This window comes from Sebastes fasciatus, chromosome 6 (assembly GCF_043250625.1).
Source record: "Sebastes fasciatus isolate fSebFas1 chromosome 6, fSebFas1.pri, whole genome shotgun sequence".
NCBI lineage: Eukaryota > Metazoa > Chordata > Actinopteri > Perciformes > Sebastidae > Sebastes > Sebastes fasciatus.
In genome coordinates, this window is record NC_133800.1 from 10,083,872 (window position 1) to 10,103,562 (window position 19,691).

Sequence of the window (19,691 nt, forward strand, 5' to 3'; positions counted from 1 at the left end):
AAAGCTCAAGAGGAAATGGAAATTTTAACATCTATGATTCCATATCTGATGCACTACATTGTGATGAAAAGTCAACAGTATTTTTCCAGGAAACAATGTGCTGTTACTCAGGATAATCCACAGACATCACTTAGACTATCTACTCGGCATACAGGAGGCCCTACTTCTTCAGAAGATTGGAGGGGTACCAAAACACTCAGAGGGAGATATCTGAAAATCTGGGCACATAATAGCAAAACTATCTGCAGTGATCAATACCACTAGCAGTAAATGCAAAATGTGTCTAATTTTGTAATTTGTGGTTAGCACTGTCGCCTAACAGCAAGAGGGTCACAGGGTCAAACCTGGCTTGGGGTCCTTCTGTGTGTAGTTTGTATGTTCTCCCCGTGTTAGCGTGGGTTTTCTCCGGGTTCTCTGGTTTCCTCCCACAGTCCAAAGACATGCAGGTTAGGTTAACTGTTGACTCTAAATTGTGCATGTGATAGTCTGGTGACTTAGGGTGTACGCTCCCTTTGATACATGTCAGCTGGGATCGGCTTTGTGAGGGGGATATTGGTTTAAACATCTACATTGACTTCTGGGCAATATAAATCAAACATAACACTATGAGTGAATGCATGATGATTATGCACATCCTACAAAACTGACGAACACAAATACCTTGCTTTTATTTTGAAGAGACAATGACAACACTTCCGACATCAGACTGACTAAATGTGTCTACTTTGCAGCAGCAGCTCTGGTCCAATCCCCATGATCCAGGTCCAGGTCTAGTCCAGTCCAGTCCAGCGCATCGCAGCCTGCTTCCTGATGCTGGTACCCGTCTATAGCTGCTCTTCTCTCGGGCTGGCGCCCTCCAGCGGTAGACGTAGTCACCTACAGCTGAACACAGCATCCTCCTCAGCTGTCACATCTATCACATGAAAACGCCTGCTCTCTTATTTATCAGTGCAGATCAAATATCCCTATGCGTTCTTAACATAAGCAGGGATACATATTGTTAATAAATGTTCAAAGAGCAATGGGTCGTTGTTACTAACATCACATTCAGCTGTGTGTTTGCTGTCTTGAACACACCCCGCTGAGTACCTCGATATTGTTCAAGGGGAATAATGGCTGCACAGGAGCCGTCTCCACCATCTTCCCTGGAAGGAAACAAACCGGGCTTCCCAAAGAAAATACTGGCCAACAACCTGGAAGACAAGCATCTGTGCAATTCGTGCCAGAAAGTGTTGAGGAGGCCCTTGCAAGCTCAGTGCGGTCACCGCTTTTGTTCCTTCTGTTTCAACAAAATTGTGAGGTGAGTATAGTGTCATTGCTAGGGAGCTAGCTAGATGGGGAGAGCAATCAGAGCTTGTCAACCAGCCCTCCTTCAAATATCTCTCAATTTAACCATGCCCTGCTTATTGTTAGGTAACGCGATATACGAGCACAAAGACAAGTTATGGTATATACATTACAGACCCACTGCACAATTCGGCGTGCATGTAATTCACCAATCACCACTTGATCCCAATGAAATCTCCACTTGTGTGTGACGGGTTGTGCCAGGTTGCCTCGTAGTCTAGTCCTCCGCTAGCCTCTGTTGTGGCTGGCCCGAGCAAGCAGTGGAGATGTGGGAAGAGTTGAACTTGACAGTGTATTGTGTTAAAGTCAGGTTGATGTATGCCGAATTGACTGGAAGGTCTGGGACCTGTTAACACCTTCACAATATATTCAATTCACCATGTATCTTTTGTGGATAAGCGAGCCAAACATTAAACTGGGCATTTTCTGATGGGAGTTTGGGATGACCTTTATCCATATGGTAGATAACGTGACCCGACAAGGGTATATCCTATACATACTATACGTGTACTTTACAATAGTTTTTCTCTATTAGAATGACAGTGGAAGGAAGGAGAGTATGACTCATTTGCTTTCTTTTTTTTCTTTTTCTTTTCTTATCATGAAACACATAAAAAATCCCATATTGGCTATTATTATTATTATTATTATTATTATTATTATTATTATTTTTCTGATTCGCACTAAGGGTGCAGTGAGACGACATTAAGCTTGGCAGTGAGATCACTGATTTTTCCTTCTCACAGTGCGCATGTGTGTGTGCCATTTTTTTCACTTTCACATTTAGTTGTATTTTAGATCAGTAATTTTTGGTGCAAGAGTGGCCTAATGTTTGCTGCCACAGCAACACTTTCTCCTGTCTGCTCTCTTTGTTAAGCATATGGCCTTATTCACAAACCCTGTGTTACTCAAAAATCAGATTCTGTGACTCTGTATGATTACTATTGGGGATGACTATCAGTGTAGGACATTATGTGACTACAATGAATACAAATTAAATAAATAAATCAACTGATCTTAGTACATATTAGGGCCAAGAAATCAGGCTTCTTCAAGTGGAAATCCAGTAGTGTTGACCTTGCTAATAATAATAATAATAATAATAATCTAATAGCTTAATTAATTAAACCTGATTTTGTGTTTACATTGTTGTAAAATATAAATACTAAAGTATGTCTCACAGGTCCCTCTGTTGATATCTAGACATTGATTCTGTTACTTTATATAATATTGTTTTAGTTAATCAAATTTACACAACTAAATGACACATGGTTGTAATATTCCCACATGCCGGTTGGTTTCTGGGTCTCTGTGTATGCTGCTGTACCTGATGGGAACTTGTCAAGGTACACACTGTATTCAGCGACACAGCGTTTCCAGTAATTAAACTTTTGCAACCAATACAAACATGTTATTCTTCCTTGTTATCATATTTTGTCACAGTATTCTGCTTTCATGTGTGAATATAAATGTAAACAATACGCCAATTTGTTATGAAGTTTAGGTACTAAAGCTGGTGCCTCTACAGCTTCTGCCGTATCTTCAATAAAATGACAAAGTACACTGTAGTATGTGTGTACTAATGACTGTTTTCATTATTGATTAATCTGCCGATGTTTTTCTCAATGGATCGGTTAATCATTTTGTCTATAAAATGTCAGAAATCACATTTTCCTGCAGCGAAAATTGACATCTTCAAATGACTAGTTTTGTTCTACTAACTGTCCAAAACCCCAAAGATATTCAATTTAGAATGATATACAAAACCGCTGAAGCTGGAACCCGTCAATATTTGTCATTTTTGCTTGAAAAATGAAACTGAGCCAGAGTAAAAAAATGAGGTTGATTCCATTTCCAACCTTCGAGACCAAGACCGATCTCGAGTACTAAAACACTGTCTCAAGGTCTTCGTCAGCAAATGGAGCTGTAGTTATTGGTCTGGCGTTCACTTGAAGACCGTGAAATGTGGTTGAACGCTCAGACGAAATGTTGAGTTGAGATTTTACTGTCATGATCACCGATCCCGGGGTCAAGAGTGAACTCGACGGACTTTAACAGCACCTGGATAGCGGTGATGATAATGTCTAGCATCTATATTGTCGTTTAATATTGGTACAGTATCTATACTAATGTAATATTTGCTTTTTCTCCCTTCAAGTTCTGGACCGCAGAAATGCAGCGCTTGCATCAAAGAAGACTTGTTTGAGGAACCCACCTCCATTCTCAAGCAGGGCGGTGTACGTACATTTTCATCCTATGCATCTTTTTTTTCCTCACAGTTACATTAAATATTGCATTAGTATGCATTTAAAGTTACTACAAGGAACTTCTAACTGCTTATGAAACAGTCTCAATTCAATACTGATGCCTCTATATGACCTACATACTGTAAGTAAATGAGACCATCAGCAAGAAGATTGGCTATTTGGATTCTGCGTGAAATCTGATGAAATCGTTCAGGTTCACCAGAAAACTCCTTCAGCTCAGACTCCAGTGAGGCCTCCAGCAGCGACCAGCGTACCGTGGACAGATCTGGCTTCGCTGTCACCTTCGACCTGCAAGTCGGAGCTTCAGCGGCAGGTGGAGAGCTCTGCACCCGGCAGAGGCCGATCCTCCTCCAGCAAGGAGCAGAGCTTCTCCTCGCTGCTCTGTTGGTCCTCGCTGGGATCCAACACCGACACCACGCTGCTGGAGGCCCAGGCTGCATTGCTGGGCCCGCTGGAGGAAAGGGATTCACGGGAGAACCAGAACCAGGACTGCACAGGGCAGACTGTCAGACCCTGCTGTAGTAAAATGAGAAGTTTTCTAAAGGGACTATGGTGCTCGGACACACTATCGCTTTTGTCCACAAGTTCCTCGTAGTAACTTTAAGTTCCCTAGTTTGTTCACATAATGACGAGTCTGTCATTGGGAGTACAGTCTGGCCTGGTTTGGTATAGATGATGAGAGTCAACATTTTTGCCGATATAAAAACCCTGCAGAGTCAGCACTGTAACGTCACAGCCATTGTTTGTTTTCAGGTCCAATGTGCTGGAGTATTGAGCCAACACAACAAAAACTTTGATTGCTCTATAGTTCTTGGCAGCGTAGACAGAGAGTAGATGGATCAACTCTAGTCCTGTGTCCCTAGAATGACCATATTATGTGCTGGAGAAATTAGAGCCAGGGTGAGAAAAGTGAGATCTGATGTGGAAACTGATGCAGAGTGTGTTTGTAACAGCACCCCTCCGACTGTAACTGAAGACACAAACAACAACCTCTGCTTCTCCACGCAGGCTTTCCCTGACAATGCAGCTCGGAGAGAGGTGGAGGCCTTGGCGGCCGTCTGTCCCAATGAAGGATGCACGTGGACGGGAACTATCAAAGAATTTGAGGTGCGCATTAATGTGAAGCAGGCATGGAAATGAAACACCCCGCTCTCACCTCCCAGTCAAATGTCTTAAGTGTAATTCACACCGTGGCTGGTGTAGTTTATCTGCTCTACCAGCTACTTACTGAGACCTCTGCTCTTCCAAAACATTTGCAGTTGTTTCTTGTACTATCAACGCGACCTTATTTATATAGCACATTTCATACACAATAAAAATGCAACACAATGTGATTTACATAAAATTACATATAATAGTTAAACAAGTGCAAGTACAGAAACCTACACTTTGTTGTTTTGAAGAGAAACGTCAACCTGCTTGTGTTCGTCTCTCTCAGGTCCTCAGACAGGGCGTTCCATCTACTTGGGGCATAAATACCGAAGGCAGCGTCTGCTGCTTAGAGTTAGTACGTCTTTATTTGGAAAAAAACAATACACCCCTCTTAGTATCTCAAAATAAGTGCTGAGTTGGTACAACTTCACAATTAGCGAACTGAAAGAGGCAAAGCATAAGAATTTAAGATGGTGTACCCCATTTGAAATCTTATGCTGTGTGTTTCTCGAATCATTCTAAATTTTTTTTCACAAATAAACCAATTCCTTAATGCCGGAGCCACATGGCCTGGCATGTTGGAGACCTGTCCTCCGGACAGCAGTTCTTAAGAGCACCACATTAAATATCAAAACACAAATTAAAGTCCAGCGCTCAGTGAGAAAAGACGGAGAGAAAGCAGCATGTGCTCTCACTCTACAGTACCAGCCTATATGGTTTTTATATGATATCCATGTATTTTACATAAACAAAGCTCTAAGACATTTGGTGACCGTTTGGCTAACTGGAGGACTGGATGATAAAATGTGTGTTTTCAGATGACGGTGTACAGAAGTGTGCATTAAAGGTGCTCATTTTCAGGTTCATACTTGTATTTTGGGTTTCTACTAGATTATGTTTACATGCTTTATTGTTCAAAAACACTTTATTTTTCTCATCCTGTCTGTCTGAATATACCGGTATTCACCCTCTGTCTGAAACACTCTGTTTTAGCACCTTTCTCTTGAAGCCCCCCTCCTGAAAAAGGCCAGTCCTCTCTGATTGGTTTGTGAGAAGCCAATGTGTGTGTCCCCTTTAATGAAATCATATTAGCGACGTTACAAACTGTAACCTTTAGTCATCATGTGTTATTTCTGTTCACCAATTAGAACAAGTTGACAACATGAGAAACCTATCTGAAAATACTACATGACATGTACCTGACTAATATTCTCATTTCCACATTGAAAAACGTTTTTTGCACGACTAAGCCTGAATCATTACCGCACTTATTTCCTAAATGTAGTCTAGTGTCTACTTTTTGGAGCGCTGTCATTTTCCTTTTTTACTTCAAGAAATACTCTACCGTTAAATTGTAAAGACGTTCTATTTTCATGTGCAAAGTCTACTATGAAATACTTTTTCGACTTATTTATTCATTATTTTCTTATTAATATCGGCGATGTGCAATTTTTACACACATCTGGAGTTTTTGTCTTTCTTCTTCTTATTGATTATATATTTTTAACTTATTCTTTGAAACTTCTAAGTTACCTTAAACACCTACCTACACATGTGAAGTTTCTATTTCACGTCATAACCTCATCACCTCGTCATTGCTGTTTGCTGTTTAATTAAAGTCTCTGAAAAAAAGCGGGCGAACGAGCGTGACTTAATCATACACATGACGTTGTTGCCACCACACTCACGAAGGTGCACTCAAGTTCATCAAACAATAAGTGAACATTATTTTTGTTGGTCACCTGCAGGCGAACCATGAGGGCAACTGTGACTTCATGATCATCCTGTGTCCCTCCTGCAAAGAGCTGATGAGAGCCAACGAACAGGAGCGCCACAACGAGAGAGAGTGTCCAGAGAGGACGCTCAACTGCAAATACTGCAAAGAACCCTTCCTGTTAAAGAACATCAAGGTCAGACTTCTCTGTAGTACTATAATCAAACACTGTTCACTGTATATGACTTCAGTTAGGGAGATGTTTCAGGGATATATTGTAGTTTAATATTGTAACATGATACCTGCATGATCCTGTTTAGTCCAGGCATAAACATACTTATGTTACGATCAATGTGTGTTATTAAATGTCGTTGATAAGATATTCTAAACTCGAGGTTCAATTATTAGCTTTCCCGGAGCATTCAACCATATCTCACAGCCATCCTCGAAAAAAAGTAACTGTCCTAACACGATGGAGGTACAGAACTTGGCTCAAATGGTAACTTGGTTGTAGATGATCTTTCTCCAGTCGTCCACTGACTTCCTGTCTTTAGGGTTTGTTGAATGGGTTGTGTTAAAGGAATGGTTGGTAATCTTATATATGAAGACAACGGAGTAGAAGCGCTGCTGGGTCTTTGTGGTAATCACATACAGGTGTATCGGGCTCATTCAGTCTTGTGAACGGCTCATTGCGTGGGTGGAATATGGTCTCAAAAAAAGTACAAAATGCAAGTCTCCCTCAAAAATATTCCAAGGCACACTTTAGTATTGTATAATAAAAAGGCCTTTATTTTACATGGCAATTGTATAAAATGACCAACGCGCTGCGACCAACATAGCATGCAGCATTCAGCAGTAGCTTGCACACCTTTTATTGTGTTACACTAATCAGTTCTCCATCAATGTGCAAGCCTATTGGTCGAACAAAAAGGAAATGACACATCATCAATAGAGAGGAGAAAAAAGATAAAAAAAAAAAAAGTGGAGGGGGAAAAGAAAGGGAAAGATGTTGTTATATTTGTTGAAATTCTCATTACATCCCGACAGCAGTCAGTAAATCAAATGCTCTGATGAAAAAAAAGAAAAAAATGTGGTATCTGTGGCTGTCGCAGGACTGTAATAAACCCGTCCAATCGTTTCATTCATGAGCTGTGAGTACTAACAGTAGCCATGTTGGTTGTTTATGTTCATAATGATAATTTTGGGGGAGTGGTTTTGGAGGGAGGCCTGAAGCGACGGGCTGTCAGTGTTGAAGACTTGGCGACTTTCTCTCTGTATTTAGAGACTTTTGGAGCTAGTGCTGATAGCTACTTTCATTGGAAAAGAGTTGGCACAACACTGGGCTGAGTTTTTCCGTTGGATCATTTGTAATAATCTAGTGTACTCTTGCTGGTTTCTCAGCATCGCCCAACCCTACCATTAACTGCTGACTACTTGTGACTTGAAAACTCTAGCGAGGGATATTCATTATCCACATCGTGCCTGTTGTCCACTCTCGTAAGAGGGGTCATGAGGCAAAGATAGTGTGTGAGGTGAAAGGGAAAGGTGCATGTAAAAAAAAAAAGTGTGACAACAAGCACTGAAGGCCTGCAGCTTTTCTGGCTCAAGCCAATGCAACAATGAAAGGAATGAATTCAATTTTTAGTTATACTCAATTTCTGTTGATGTGACCCACTGTAGCCAACTTCAAGGTGACATTTGAGGTGACTGCATCATTGGAGCTAAATAAATGCAGTCTCGCCCATAGAGATTTGTCAAGTATTTAAAACTCAAATCGACACGGGAGTGGGCAAATATGCTGCTTTATGCAAATGTATGTTTATATCTATTGTTGGAAATCAATTAACAACACAAAACAATGACATATATGGTCCAGAAACCCTCACAGGTACTGCATTTAGCATAAAAAAATATGCTCAAATCATAACATGGCAAACTGCAGCCCAACAGGCAACAACAGCTGTCAGTGTGTCAGTGTGCTGACTTGACTATAACTTGCCCCAAAACTGCATGTGATTATCATAAAGTGGGCATTTCTGTAAAGGGAAGACTTGTGGGTACCCAGAGAACCCATTTTCAATCACATATCATGAGGTCAGAGGTCAAGGGACCCCTTTGAAAATGGCCATGCCAGTTTTTCCTCATCAAAATTTAGCCCAACTTTGGAGCGTTATTTAACCTCTTTGGCGACAAGCTACCCTGACATGGTTGGTACCAATGGATTCTAGGTTTTTCTAGTTTAATATGTTACCAGTAATCTTCACTCTATCTTTAAAACTGAGCCTGCTTCAACCCCAGGAGGATGAATTGTGTTAATGCTTTAAAGAAATGAATGCCGTTAAAACAAATTTGTGTTATCGCGTTAAATTTTGCAGCCCCAATATAAATATATTCAAGACTCACTCATGTGATGATCATATCATGCAACTGCTGAATTAAGGAACTGACACCCTTTTTTGGTCCAATTCAAGCACTGGCTGGAACTCCATAAATTGAAGTAAGACAAAGAGTAATAATATATATATATACAAAATCCATTAAAATTAACTTTTTTTATGTTGTACTATTTATAGATTTTTGGACATTAGTAAAACTCAGAATGTCCCATCGACATGGTTCTTATATTCCTGGAACACTAACACTCTCCTCTATGCATTCATATACAGATGAACATAGACAAAAACTCACACAATGTTAAATAGCGGGGGATGTTGGCGTGAATTTTAACTTGCTGCAAACTCATCTCAACATATATTTAGTAAAATTGTTGTAAAAAATACTGATGCCAACTGCACCATATACAGTATATAGATATTTCTCTTATTGTGAACTTTTTTTTTTAGGCTCATGATGAAATCTGTCCAAAGTACCCGATGATTTGTGAAGGTTGTGCAAAGAAAAAGATCCCCAGAGAAAAGGTATTCCAGATATTTCTTTTTCAAGTGATTTCTCATAATTCTGTTGGATTGATCTCATTTACCATTTAGCTATAGGGATCAGATTCTACAACGTCTTCTATAGATCATCAGCTTCCTTCATCTTTTTTGTTTTGTTTTGCAGTATGTGGACCATATTAAGTTCTGCGGTAAATTTAAAGCACCATGCAGATTTCATGTTGTTGGCTGCGATACGTCTGTAAGTAGACATTTTTGTCATAATGTGTGTAACACTGGCTAACGTCACAACTACTGGATCATGTAATAACTTGGCAAAATTCAACAAAATCTCACACTTTGGTCGACAGAAAGATTATAAATTACATTTTCAGACAAATGGTTTAACTAAAAAAAAAGTACGATAACATGATTTTCCCAGTATATTAACTAATATGTGAGAAAATAAATGAATATTATGTTGATTAAAAAAACAGAAATTTTCTTTAGCTTGCAAAGGTTATTACATAATTCAACAGTTATTACAGAATTTGTTGCTGCATGCCTGTAAATGAATCCTGTTTTGTTGAGTACGATGTGTGGTTGTCATGATATCACATGAAACGGCGTTATCATGTTGTGTTTAGGCTTTTCAATACTGATCAACAGAAAAAGTGAAAATTTGTTTGTTTTTTCAGAGCACTCTGACATTTTTGTGCGGCCGCTCCGATCGCTTCTAGTTGAAAGTCTCTGAACTATTCAGAAAGGCGCTGGTGTCATCACTGCGGATGAAGCGCTTCCCAGCACCCTGTCAGCGCTTTCTGCCAGAAAAAGCTCAGCCTAAAGCGCACACTGAGATTGAATGCCGTAGCCTGCCTAACCACCATAACGGCAAACGGCAACAAGTGAGAGAGATCAGATTTGGCCAAACAAGCAAACCTTCACAAGTATTTTCTTAAACCGAGCAGATCTAATGACAATGAAGACGATGAGTCTGAGATGCAGTCTGAAGTCACGGAGACTGCTGGTGCCGTGGCTCCTGCCAAAATGAATGTCATTCTTATATAGCTCACCTATCAATTGTTTTAAAGCTCAATAAACACAGATAATATTTGACGTGAATTTCTCCCATTTGTCCGGGACATAGAAATCTTCCAGGACACGTGGACCGGCGACGGAAATCCTGACGTCAATATTTAGTAGAAGCACAAATTTGGCAGAAACGTCCACGTGGACTCAAGGATGAAGTGATTAGAATTTGTCACTGGGACCTCACAAAACACATTTTTGGACATAACTCAAGAATTCATATGCTAATTATGACAATTTAATGCTAAATAAGATAAAAGGATGAAGTGATGACATTTTGGACAGACATGGATGTAAACTGCATCTTGACTGGTTGGTGGAGGCATAAAACTGCGAGGCAGCAATTGTAGTTTTTAGAATTGACCTTACTGTACTCATAAGGATAGTCCTTCCATTGAATGGTCCTTTTAATTATCAGTATATTGAATTAGTTTCAAATGTCTTTTCTCTCCATCCTGTGGTTTTTGACAGGAAACTGACTAATCAGGTGTATTTAACATAACATCAATGGCACACCGTCATTGCACGTAGCTAGTCTCTATTCAATTTTAATATTCGACTTCCAAAAATATATCATAGTAAAGGGTGTGAAAAGTTGTACTTATTATTTTTGCTCAATGTGTGAGATCACTTTGACGTCAAAGCATTTTTTCTGTTGTTCAGTGTCAATGTGGTGAAACGATAAAGCATGAAACATTACGGCGATGAATACTTTGTATAGCGTATATTTCCATTATAAGCTCCATTATTTATTTGCTGTATGCTTTTATTCGTTTCTTCTTCTGTGGCACAATTTCACATAACATCATACAAGTTGATTTCTGTTTGTATGTAACGATTGAGGACTGTTGTTTGTGTTCTTAATGGGTTTCTGCTTGTATCTTTCTTTGAGTGGAGGTGGAGAAAGAGAAGATCCATGACCATGAGCGGCAGTGTTCGTACGAACACCTCAACCTGCTCCTGCATTTCATCATGGGCATCAAGGTGAGCCTGGAGAGCCTGCAGCCCCAGAGCCTGGAGGTGGCCAGCCACAAGCTGCAAGAGCTCCACCAGTCCCTGAGGGACCTGGAGCAGAAGATGAGCCAGCTGGGTGGTGGTGGTGGGGGTGCTGCGGCTTCCGTGCAGGGTGCGTGCGCCCCGACCCTGGTCACGTCCTTCACCCCGCTGCCCAGCGCCGTGGGCGCCGCCCTGGAGCTGCAGCTCCAGAGCGAAAAGACCAAGGTGGCTGAGCTGAGCCGACGCTGCCAGGAGCTGGAGCTCAAAGTGAGCACGTTCGAGAACATCGTCTGCGTCCTCAACCGAGAGATGGAGCGCTCCTGCACCACCATGGAGGCCTATAACCGCCAACACCGACTGGACCAGGACAAGATTGAGATCCTCAACAACAAGGTGACAAAATGACACATGACCTCTGCAGTCCAGCTGTGATTGCCACCAGATTAAGTTGAAATCTTAACGGTCCCAAAAGGAAATTAGATTGTAAAAGGCAACAGAAATTAATAGAGAATTTGAAAGGGTCACTTCATGCTCAAATCATCCTTAAAAAGGGTAACGTAATGCAAGTGTTAACGGTAATTGAAGTGTTTAAATCAGGTGTTTGCTCATCGCATTCGTGAAAATACACTACAGCACTCTACTTTTCAGGGAGCATTGGTTTTGGTCTCAGCGAAGAACTCAAAGATAGCTTTTTAAGATAAGTCAACTGTCTTGTTTATGCGTTACCGTGCTGCAGGTTCGTCAGCTTGAGAGGACGGTGAGTCTGAGGGACCTGTCCATCGTGGAGATGGAGGGGAAAATGAGGGAGATGTCTGCGGCCACATACGACGGCATCTTTGTCTGGAAGATCTCGGATTTCACCAAGAAGAGGCAGGATGCCGTGGCCGGCCGCGCCCCTGCGATGTTCTCTCCTGGTAACAGCTTCATATGATGACTAACTTCTCAAAGTTATAATCCAGACAATGACGAGGCATCCTGTCTGATTTAAGGATTAAAACTTCTTATAGTGAATAAAAGTCATCATTACATTTATTGGTGTGTTATGTTTTCCAGCCTTTTATACCAGTAAATACGGCTACAAGATGTGCCTGCGGATCTACCTGAATGGCGACGGGACGGGCCGCGGCACCCACCTGTCTCTGTTCTTTGTGGTGATGAGAGGACACAGCGACGCACTGCTCAAGTGGCCTTTTAATCAGAAGGTAGGGTCTCTACCCGGCAGACAGAAATATGTGTATGGGTATCTTCACTAGTTTTAAAACTGAGCCCACTATGAGGTTAAAAATCTTGTAAACAAATTGTAAATTTGTAAATTAGATTGAGAATAATAATACAAAATATAATCAACAAATAAATTGTGATGTATTATTATAGGTTTATTGATCCCGGGGAGGAATTCACAAGCTACCCAGCAGTATATAAATGATTAAAATTAGCTCCACCTTTATCTGCAACATGAACACATTAATGCATCAATAATTATTATCCAATAATATAATATATTATTATGAAATGAAACGGAACAATCTGCAAATTAGTTACATTTTGATGCTAATACTTTTGTACTGTTACTATTTTAAATGCATGACTTTGACTTAATGTAACAGAGTATTTCTCCTACTTTTTACTTAAGTAAAAGATCTGAGTACTTCTTCCACCACTGCAGTAATGTATAAACACATAGCTTAACCCCACCCACAAGTTAAACATGATGTAGCTGCCATTTCACTGGGACTTTAAAGTACGGAGCTGCAGCCATGAAGGAGTTAGCCTAGATTGATATCAAGACTGAAACGGGGAAACAGTTGGTCTGGCTCGGTCCAGGTTCAAAATTATACTGATGATGTTATTTTTATATTTTGCTTCAGATTTATTGCACCAATATTTTTTTATTTATGTGATTTTTTTTTTCTTATGGTCCATTATTCATTTTGAATACACTGTTAATCATATTCTAATGATTCTAACGAGCACCTTAAAGTGACATCATGCTGTAGACTAGAACTGCCGCAGTTTTTTCCGTCAGAGCAGATGTAAGACTAGACTCCCAACATCTGTACCCAGGTCACCCTGATGCTGCTCGACCAGAACAACAGGGAGCACATCATCGACGCCTTCCGGCCCGACATCTCCTCCTCGTCCTTCCAGAGGCCCGTCAGCGATATGAACATCGCCAGCGGCTGCCCGCTCTTCTGTCCACTCTCCAAGCTGGACTCTAAGAACTCCTACATACGCGACGACACCATCTTCATCAAGGCCATTGTAGACCTCACTGGGCTCTAGGTAACGGATGAGGGCATAAATCCAACTCTGCCTTTTGTTGCTACTAACCTGTTTGAATCAACAGGTGTTTGTATCACCAGTAACTGGCATTTGTCTTTTGGCATTGGTCTGTCTAGTTCTTTTGGTTTTGGATTGTTGGCGGCAATACACAAGACCAGAGCAGAGCTTTTCTTTCGGCCAGTGGCTGTTGGTTATTCAAGTCTTGGTAAGCCGCTGTAACTAGTTTACCAATCAAACTGAGTTTTTATTTGACAAAAACTTTGATTACCTACCAAAGTGACTGGAGGACTGAACGCAACATATATGCCAGTATTTACCTGGTGACAGGTGTTAATTTCCCCACCCTGCAGAAGCCCCTCAAACGGTATTTGAGCTGATAGAAGCATTCCAAGTCTTGAGTAGGATATTAGGCTTGTGAAAATAGACAACGAAGATTACATTAACCATGTTTCCATTCAACTGTCAAGCGAATTTTAAGAGAATTTTTTTTTGTTTGCGAAATGCAAATTAGGCACGTTTCAATCAACTGGTTTGGAGCAAATAAACTAGACTGCGTAGCTTTGTCAAAAAGTTGGTGGTATAGGCTACGCATGGCTGAAGCAGAGGTTGCAAACCAGAAACAAAACAAGTCACCTTGCCAATCTAACCATCCACGAGAGAAAAATGGAGAGAGGTCTTCAGGAATTTGTTTCAATTGGGCGAGTTTTAATAGTTCTTTCATGTCAGCTAGTATTGGCCATGTTTCATGCTGTCAAGAAAGACAATGTAATATATATCTAGGAAGACAGACAGCGGAAACAGCTGATCAGTCATGTGAGCTCAATATTTGCTACGTCAGAATTTATTCAGCAAAGGCGTTTCCATATCCCATTTAGTGTATCAACTCGTTTTCAAAGGCAAAAACCACCTCAAGCGAGTGTAAAAACTTTTCGCGCAATTTTATCGTATTTTGCTGTTTCCATACAACTTTCCTAATGTGCAAAATGTGCATAAAAATACGTGGATGGAAACATGGCTATTGTCTCTAATCTCCAGTGATCATCCTATGGCTTCTTGTACCATAGATGAGGATTTTTACATGGGTTTTATGTCCAATCACATTCACACATTGTTGTTTCCTTCTGCAAGTAAATAAGATCCTCAAAAAACAGTTATTGCTGCTAGCTGCTAGCTATGTTCAAAAATAATTGGGCCTTAACTAGTAGCTAGCATAACTACCATAACTCAAGACAAGCTAAAAATGACACGTTTGACGTATTACGGCCCTGAGAAGTTGATTTGGCTAACATGTTAGCAAACTATTCCTTATTTGCACATCCAGCCGACACAGAGTAACATTATTATTCATTAGGGGTCGTGTCTCTGGCAACCGGATGAATTAAAGTCCTATATAATCTCCTTTTAGTTCTGTTTTGGTCTCCACCAACTCCTGAGGGAAATATCTGGCTCTTTAGCTTACTAGATGCTTTACTATGTTCACCAGCTAGTCTCTAATTTGATCTGTCTGCAGGTCGTGTAACGTGGGCTTATCAGAGCTTTTTCACTAGAAACCTGGATGAGAACAGCGAACCCAAACAGCAAAATGAAAACGATGAGCTAAAAGATGCTAAAGTGCGTATAGAGCTGAGGAGGAGCTGCAGAATTGGGGTTATAATTCTCTCAAGGTGTGGGTGACCCCTCTCATACTACATGTAGTCATCTGGCCCGCTGTTAACATACAAATATTGATAGTGCAGCTGTTAAACTACAAAGTGCTTGTGATGCAAACAGTATTTTTGTTATCTGATTTTCACCTGGGTTTTTTGTATTGTATTTTTGTATTGTTAAAGTTTGAAATTTCAAACGCCAATAAATTTCCAGATTTTTGTTTTTAAATGAAAATAATGAGCCTTCAGAGCAGCGACACACCATCGCTATGTAGATTAAACCGCCTACAAACACAGCGCTAGATCAAGCAGGTCTAGGCGTTTGTGCTCACCGTTTGCGTTTACTGCTTGACATTTGGGTTAACTAATCTTTTTTTGTTGTGTCTTTTGCATTTACAACGTGGAGTTCCAATAACAGTGTGAGACGCCCGTGTAGCCTTCAGAGTGTCGCTCAGCTCTGCACACAGTTTGTGGTGCAGTTGGACTCGTTTACTGTTTCTTAACGTCTATGCCTCCAACTCTCAAGTCCTGTGTTCAATGGTAATCATTTGTGGTGGTGGACATTGCTTGAATTCCATGAATTCTGAGTGCAGTATCTCAGTGTGTATGTGTGTGTATGTGTGTGTATGTGTGTGTATGTATGTGTGTGTGTGTGTATGTATGTATGTATGTATGTATGTATGTATGTGTGTGTGTGTGTGTGTATGTGTGTGTGTTTGTTCCATTCCTTCGCTGTTCGTTTGCATGTTGGCTCTGTGGAAGATGCACCTTAGCTTACAACAGTTTCTGGGCTGTTTGTCCGGGACGGCGATTGGTTAGTTGAGCTGATTTTCCCCAAATGGAAATATGACATATTTTATGAAAAATAAAACGTATATTTGCATACAAGGTCTGATAGATCCAATAAATATCTTTTTGATATTAAACTTTGGCTTTTTTTCAATATTTGTTGTCTGCATATTTACACTTTCTTTGACCCATTTTTACCAAGGATGTAATCCGTTTTCATTGTAGCAGTTTATAATATTTAATAACATGCATATGTACAAATATTGTGAAATGGCCAAAATGGAATATTGAATATTGAATATACCTGTGCAGTGATTTTGCACCTACATGAGAGGTATATCAAAAATATGTCCACTGCTGTGTCTTCACAAAGGATCCATTGTTCTCTGCAGTTTGTGCTGAGGAGTGTGGTGCTCTCCAAACATATTCATAATTGTGCAAACATTTTTATGCCCCAATAGTAAGAGTTGATAATTTTGTTCAAGACCTGGTATTTTGTCATCCTGGGGTCCGAGCTGTTGGATGGAGACTGAATGTGCTGGGCTGCAAAATCAAAACACTGCAGCGAGTGGCAATTTTTTTTTACAATTAAACCATTGTAAGTGTTTCCATGGGTTTCTCCTCACAAGAACCTTTTGTTACGGTTCCCGATTATTCATGTTTTTGTTGTGACATGCACTGAAATCACTGCATGAATCACAAACAGTCATTTCAAATTGGAGAGACATATTGAAATACATTCTAAGTGATGAATTCACCTCCTGCTAAGTGACCAACCTGCATTTCAGCTTTGACATTTGAATATAAGTGCATAATTATAATTTCTCAGCTGTGCGTGGATATTTAACTTGTAATATTACTAAATGCAGAAAGGGGATGTTGAACCCTCTGTGAAGACACCGAGTTATATTTCCATATGGGTGTAGCCTCTGGCCGCGCTTAGACACGCAGACATGTGGAGGCTGGAGCTGGGATGTGAAGGCCTCAGGATGGAGGCAGAGCTGAGGTATTAAAAGAGGAAATGGTTGATATTATTGTAATATTTTCCTATTTTTGGCTTTCCTTACAGCTTTGAACTGACCTACTTTTTACAGAAAAAGAAGTGCCTGTACCTTTTTTTATGTTCCATGAGCCCACTTAGTTGTGGATGTGCTTTCCTGTGAGTTCAAACCTACCAAAATGTGAAACTTTTAATTTTGTGCAGTGTATTTTTAATTTGTATTTTTTGTATTGTTGTCCTCTAAGAAGCCCCCCCCCACCCCCACACACCTCTTTTCTGAACCCTTTGATGTGTTGAAATCGAAGTGACTAAGAATGTTTCCCTTTGCATACATAAAACTAGTGAATGTTACAGTTTTACTTTATATAATCACAAAATCAATGAGGTCAGAACATCATTAACACCCAGCTTTGGGCATCTTCATCCGAACACATCCAGCATGTTTTTAAACCTCTCAACAAATACTGAAAGCTCTCTGTGCATGAGATGTTTCAGTAGTGAAGCAAATGCGTTTCTATATATATAAACACTGGTTCATATTGTAGACCAGCATTTTATTTTTTATGATTTTATGATCGAGATATACAGCATATGAGCGTGTGATATAATTTTGGTACAAACTTTGACAGTGTTATTGAGTTTGATGAGCTGCTGTGAAAAAGTTAATTATATCTGAACTAGAATGGTGCACTTAGAAGAGTGCAGATCTCCGCCAGGGGTGTCAGCAGCGACCACCGCTGTAGTGTTTGATTGAATAAATACAACCCACAATTGGCTATGTCTGCACCGACATCTCAGCTGCCTGCGTGTTTCCAGTCGCCCAGTGCATGATGGGAGTGTTGTGGTGAGTTGGAGGGTCTGTTTTTTGCATAAAGTTGAAAAATCTAAACTTTATGCAAATGAGCCCGTCCAGTGTGACGTGTCTGTTCTCACTAAACTTGGACCAAGCTGTCAAACAATAGGCAATGTAGTTCCAAAATGAAACGAGATTCAGCAGCGACATAGACTATTTCTCTTCTCAAATGTTTTCAGAAATAGATTTTGGTGGATTGTTTAGACGGAATAACAGAAAGTTTACGATCAGGGCCGCCAGCAGCGAGCAGAAAATCAGGGACCAATCAGGTGCATTCCACGATAGGGTATACGTCACCGCTTGAGCAGCCAGTTAAGTGGAGCAGCGTGTCCTCTTTAACGTTTGTGCCGGATCTATTGCACATGTAGCATAACGGGCATAACCGCCAACTGAAGCAGCTGAGTATAGGCAGTCAATGCACTCAGCTGTGTGATCACTAGCGGCCCCTACTGGCTTGGGGTCCGGTTGAGAGTAGCGAGTCAGCAGTCAATCAATGGCCGTATCAAACAGGCAATAAAAGGTGTTTTGAGAGTGAGTCATTGCAACCACGAGAGGTCCTTGAGCATGCAGCCATAAAACGAGCACCCAAAATATGATGCAGTTTGTGAGATTAGCTGTGGACAGACACAGAGATGCACACTCACTCGACCCATCTCATGATCCCCTGGCGGAGATAATAATAATAATATATAGTATTTATTGAAGATTATACTGTATGTTGAGAACGTTTAAAAGCATGATTTGGTTTGTTTGTCAAAAAGAAGAAGATGTGTAGTCTGACCTCAGTAGGTTGCAGCTTCTACAGTATATTCCTGGCTCTTTCAGCAGAAATGGTCACCTTTTTGCTCTCTTGTTATTCCAGAAACGTTGCCTCCTTTCTTTTCCTCTTTAGAATATGTCGTCAACATAATGTAGACTACATTTTGCATGTATGACTGTGGCCTCAAATAAATTAGCTGCTACATTTGTTGGGCCCTATGTGCTGCTCCTTCAGGCTCGTAGACGCAGCCGAGCAGCACCGTATGGATGTTTATCTTTGCTCTTGTGAAATGTGTTACCTGATGTGGGCTGGGATCTTATTTATTATTCATAGCTGGTGAACATAACAAAAGGGCTTCGCATTTCATTCCCATCTGCCGAATGTCGCGTAAAGGCATACATACACATGCGTCTGTAGCTTGATCTGTTGAATGGATCTGACAGAAGCTTCTCTCGACTCCAGCTGGGGGACCACATCACATTTGAGCCGGTTGATGTTATGCTGTATCAGCGATATTGACTTGTAGGAAATGCCACACTGCCTCACTGTTATTGCAACAGAATAAACAATATGTCAATGTGATGTATGTATTTCAAATAACACTTCAGAACGGTCAAACTGAACCAGTTTGATTTATTTACATATCTATTTCTCTGTTTATGGATCTCTCTCTCTCTAAAGCCCGTGTTGAGATTAAGATGAAGAGCTTTCATCTGTAGCAATGACATCAAACTGCAATCTGCTTGTTGTTCTCTCTGCTACATCGTGTGGATAGTAACCTGTGTGTTAGTGAACTCTTTGTACTACTGGAAATTTGTTCCATATTTGTATTTAGTTTTGTTTTATTAAAGGTTTTAAGATGCCCTCTATGCAAAGAAGTGCAATGTTCATCAATTTTTGTGAATGTGAACATTTACACATC

The 19,691-nt window shown here is 40.4% G+C and overlaps 1 protein-coding gene across 3 annotated transcripts; it reads left to right on the top strand.

Annotated features, from left to right (window-relative positions):
• Window positions 1–878: 878 nt before the first annotated feature.
• Window positions 879–19,647, top strand: LOC141768992 (TNF receptor-associated factor 2-like). 3 transcript variants are annotated; one of them, XM_074637594.1, is made up of 11 exons: window positions 879–1,300; window positions 3,506–3,584; window positions 4,623–4,721; window positions 6,515–6,676; window positions 9,324–9,398; window positions 9,541–9,615; window positions 11,340–11,831; window positions 12,175–12,352; window positions 12,492–12,640; window positions 13,503–13,721; window positions 17,226–19,647. In XM_074637594.1, exons 1-10 carry the CDS (start codon window positions 1,113–1,115, stop codon window positions 13,719–13,721), a joined length of 1,716 nt encoding a protein of 571 aa, XP_074493695.1. In that variant the 5' UTR covers window positions 879–1,112; the 3' UTR covers window positions 17,226–19,647. The 3 variants fall into 3 exon arrangements, with proteins under 3 accessions (XP_074493695.1, XP_074493694.1, XP_074493696.1); XM_074637593.1 differs by having other exon boundaries at window positions 13,503–19,647; XM_074637595.1 differs by lacking the exon at window positions 9,541–9,615 and having other exon boundaries at window positions 13,503–19,647.
• Window positions 19,648–19,691: the final 44 nt, after the last annotated feature.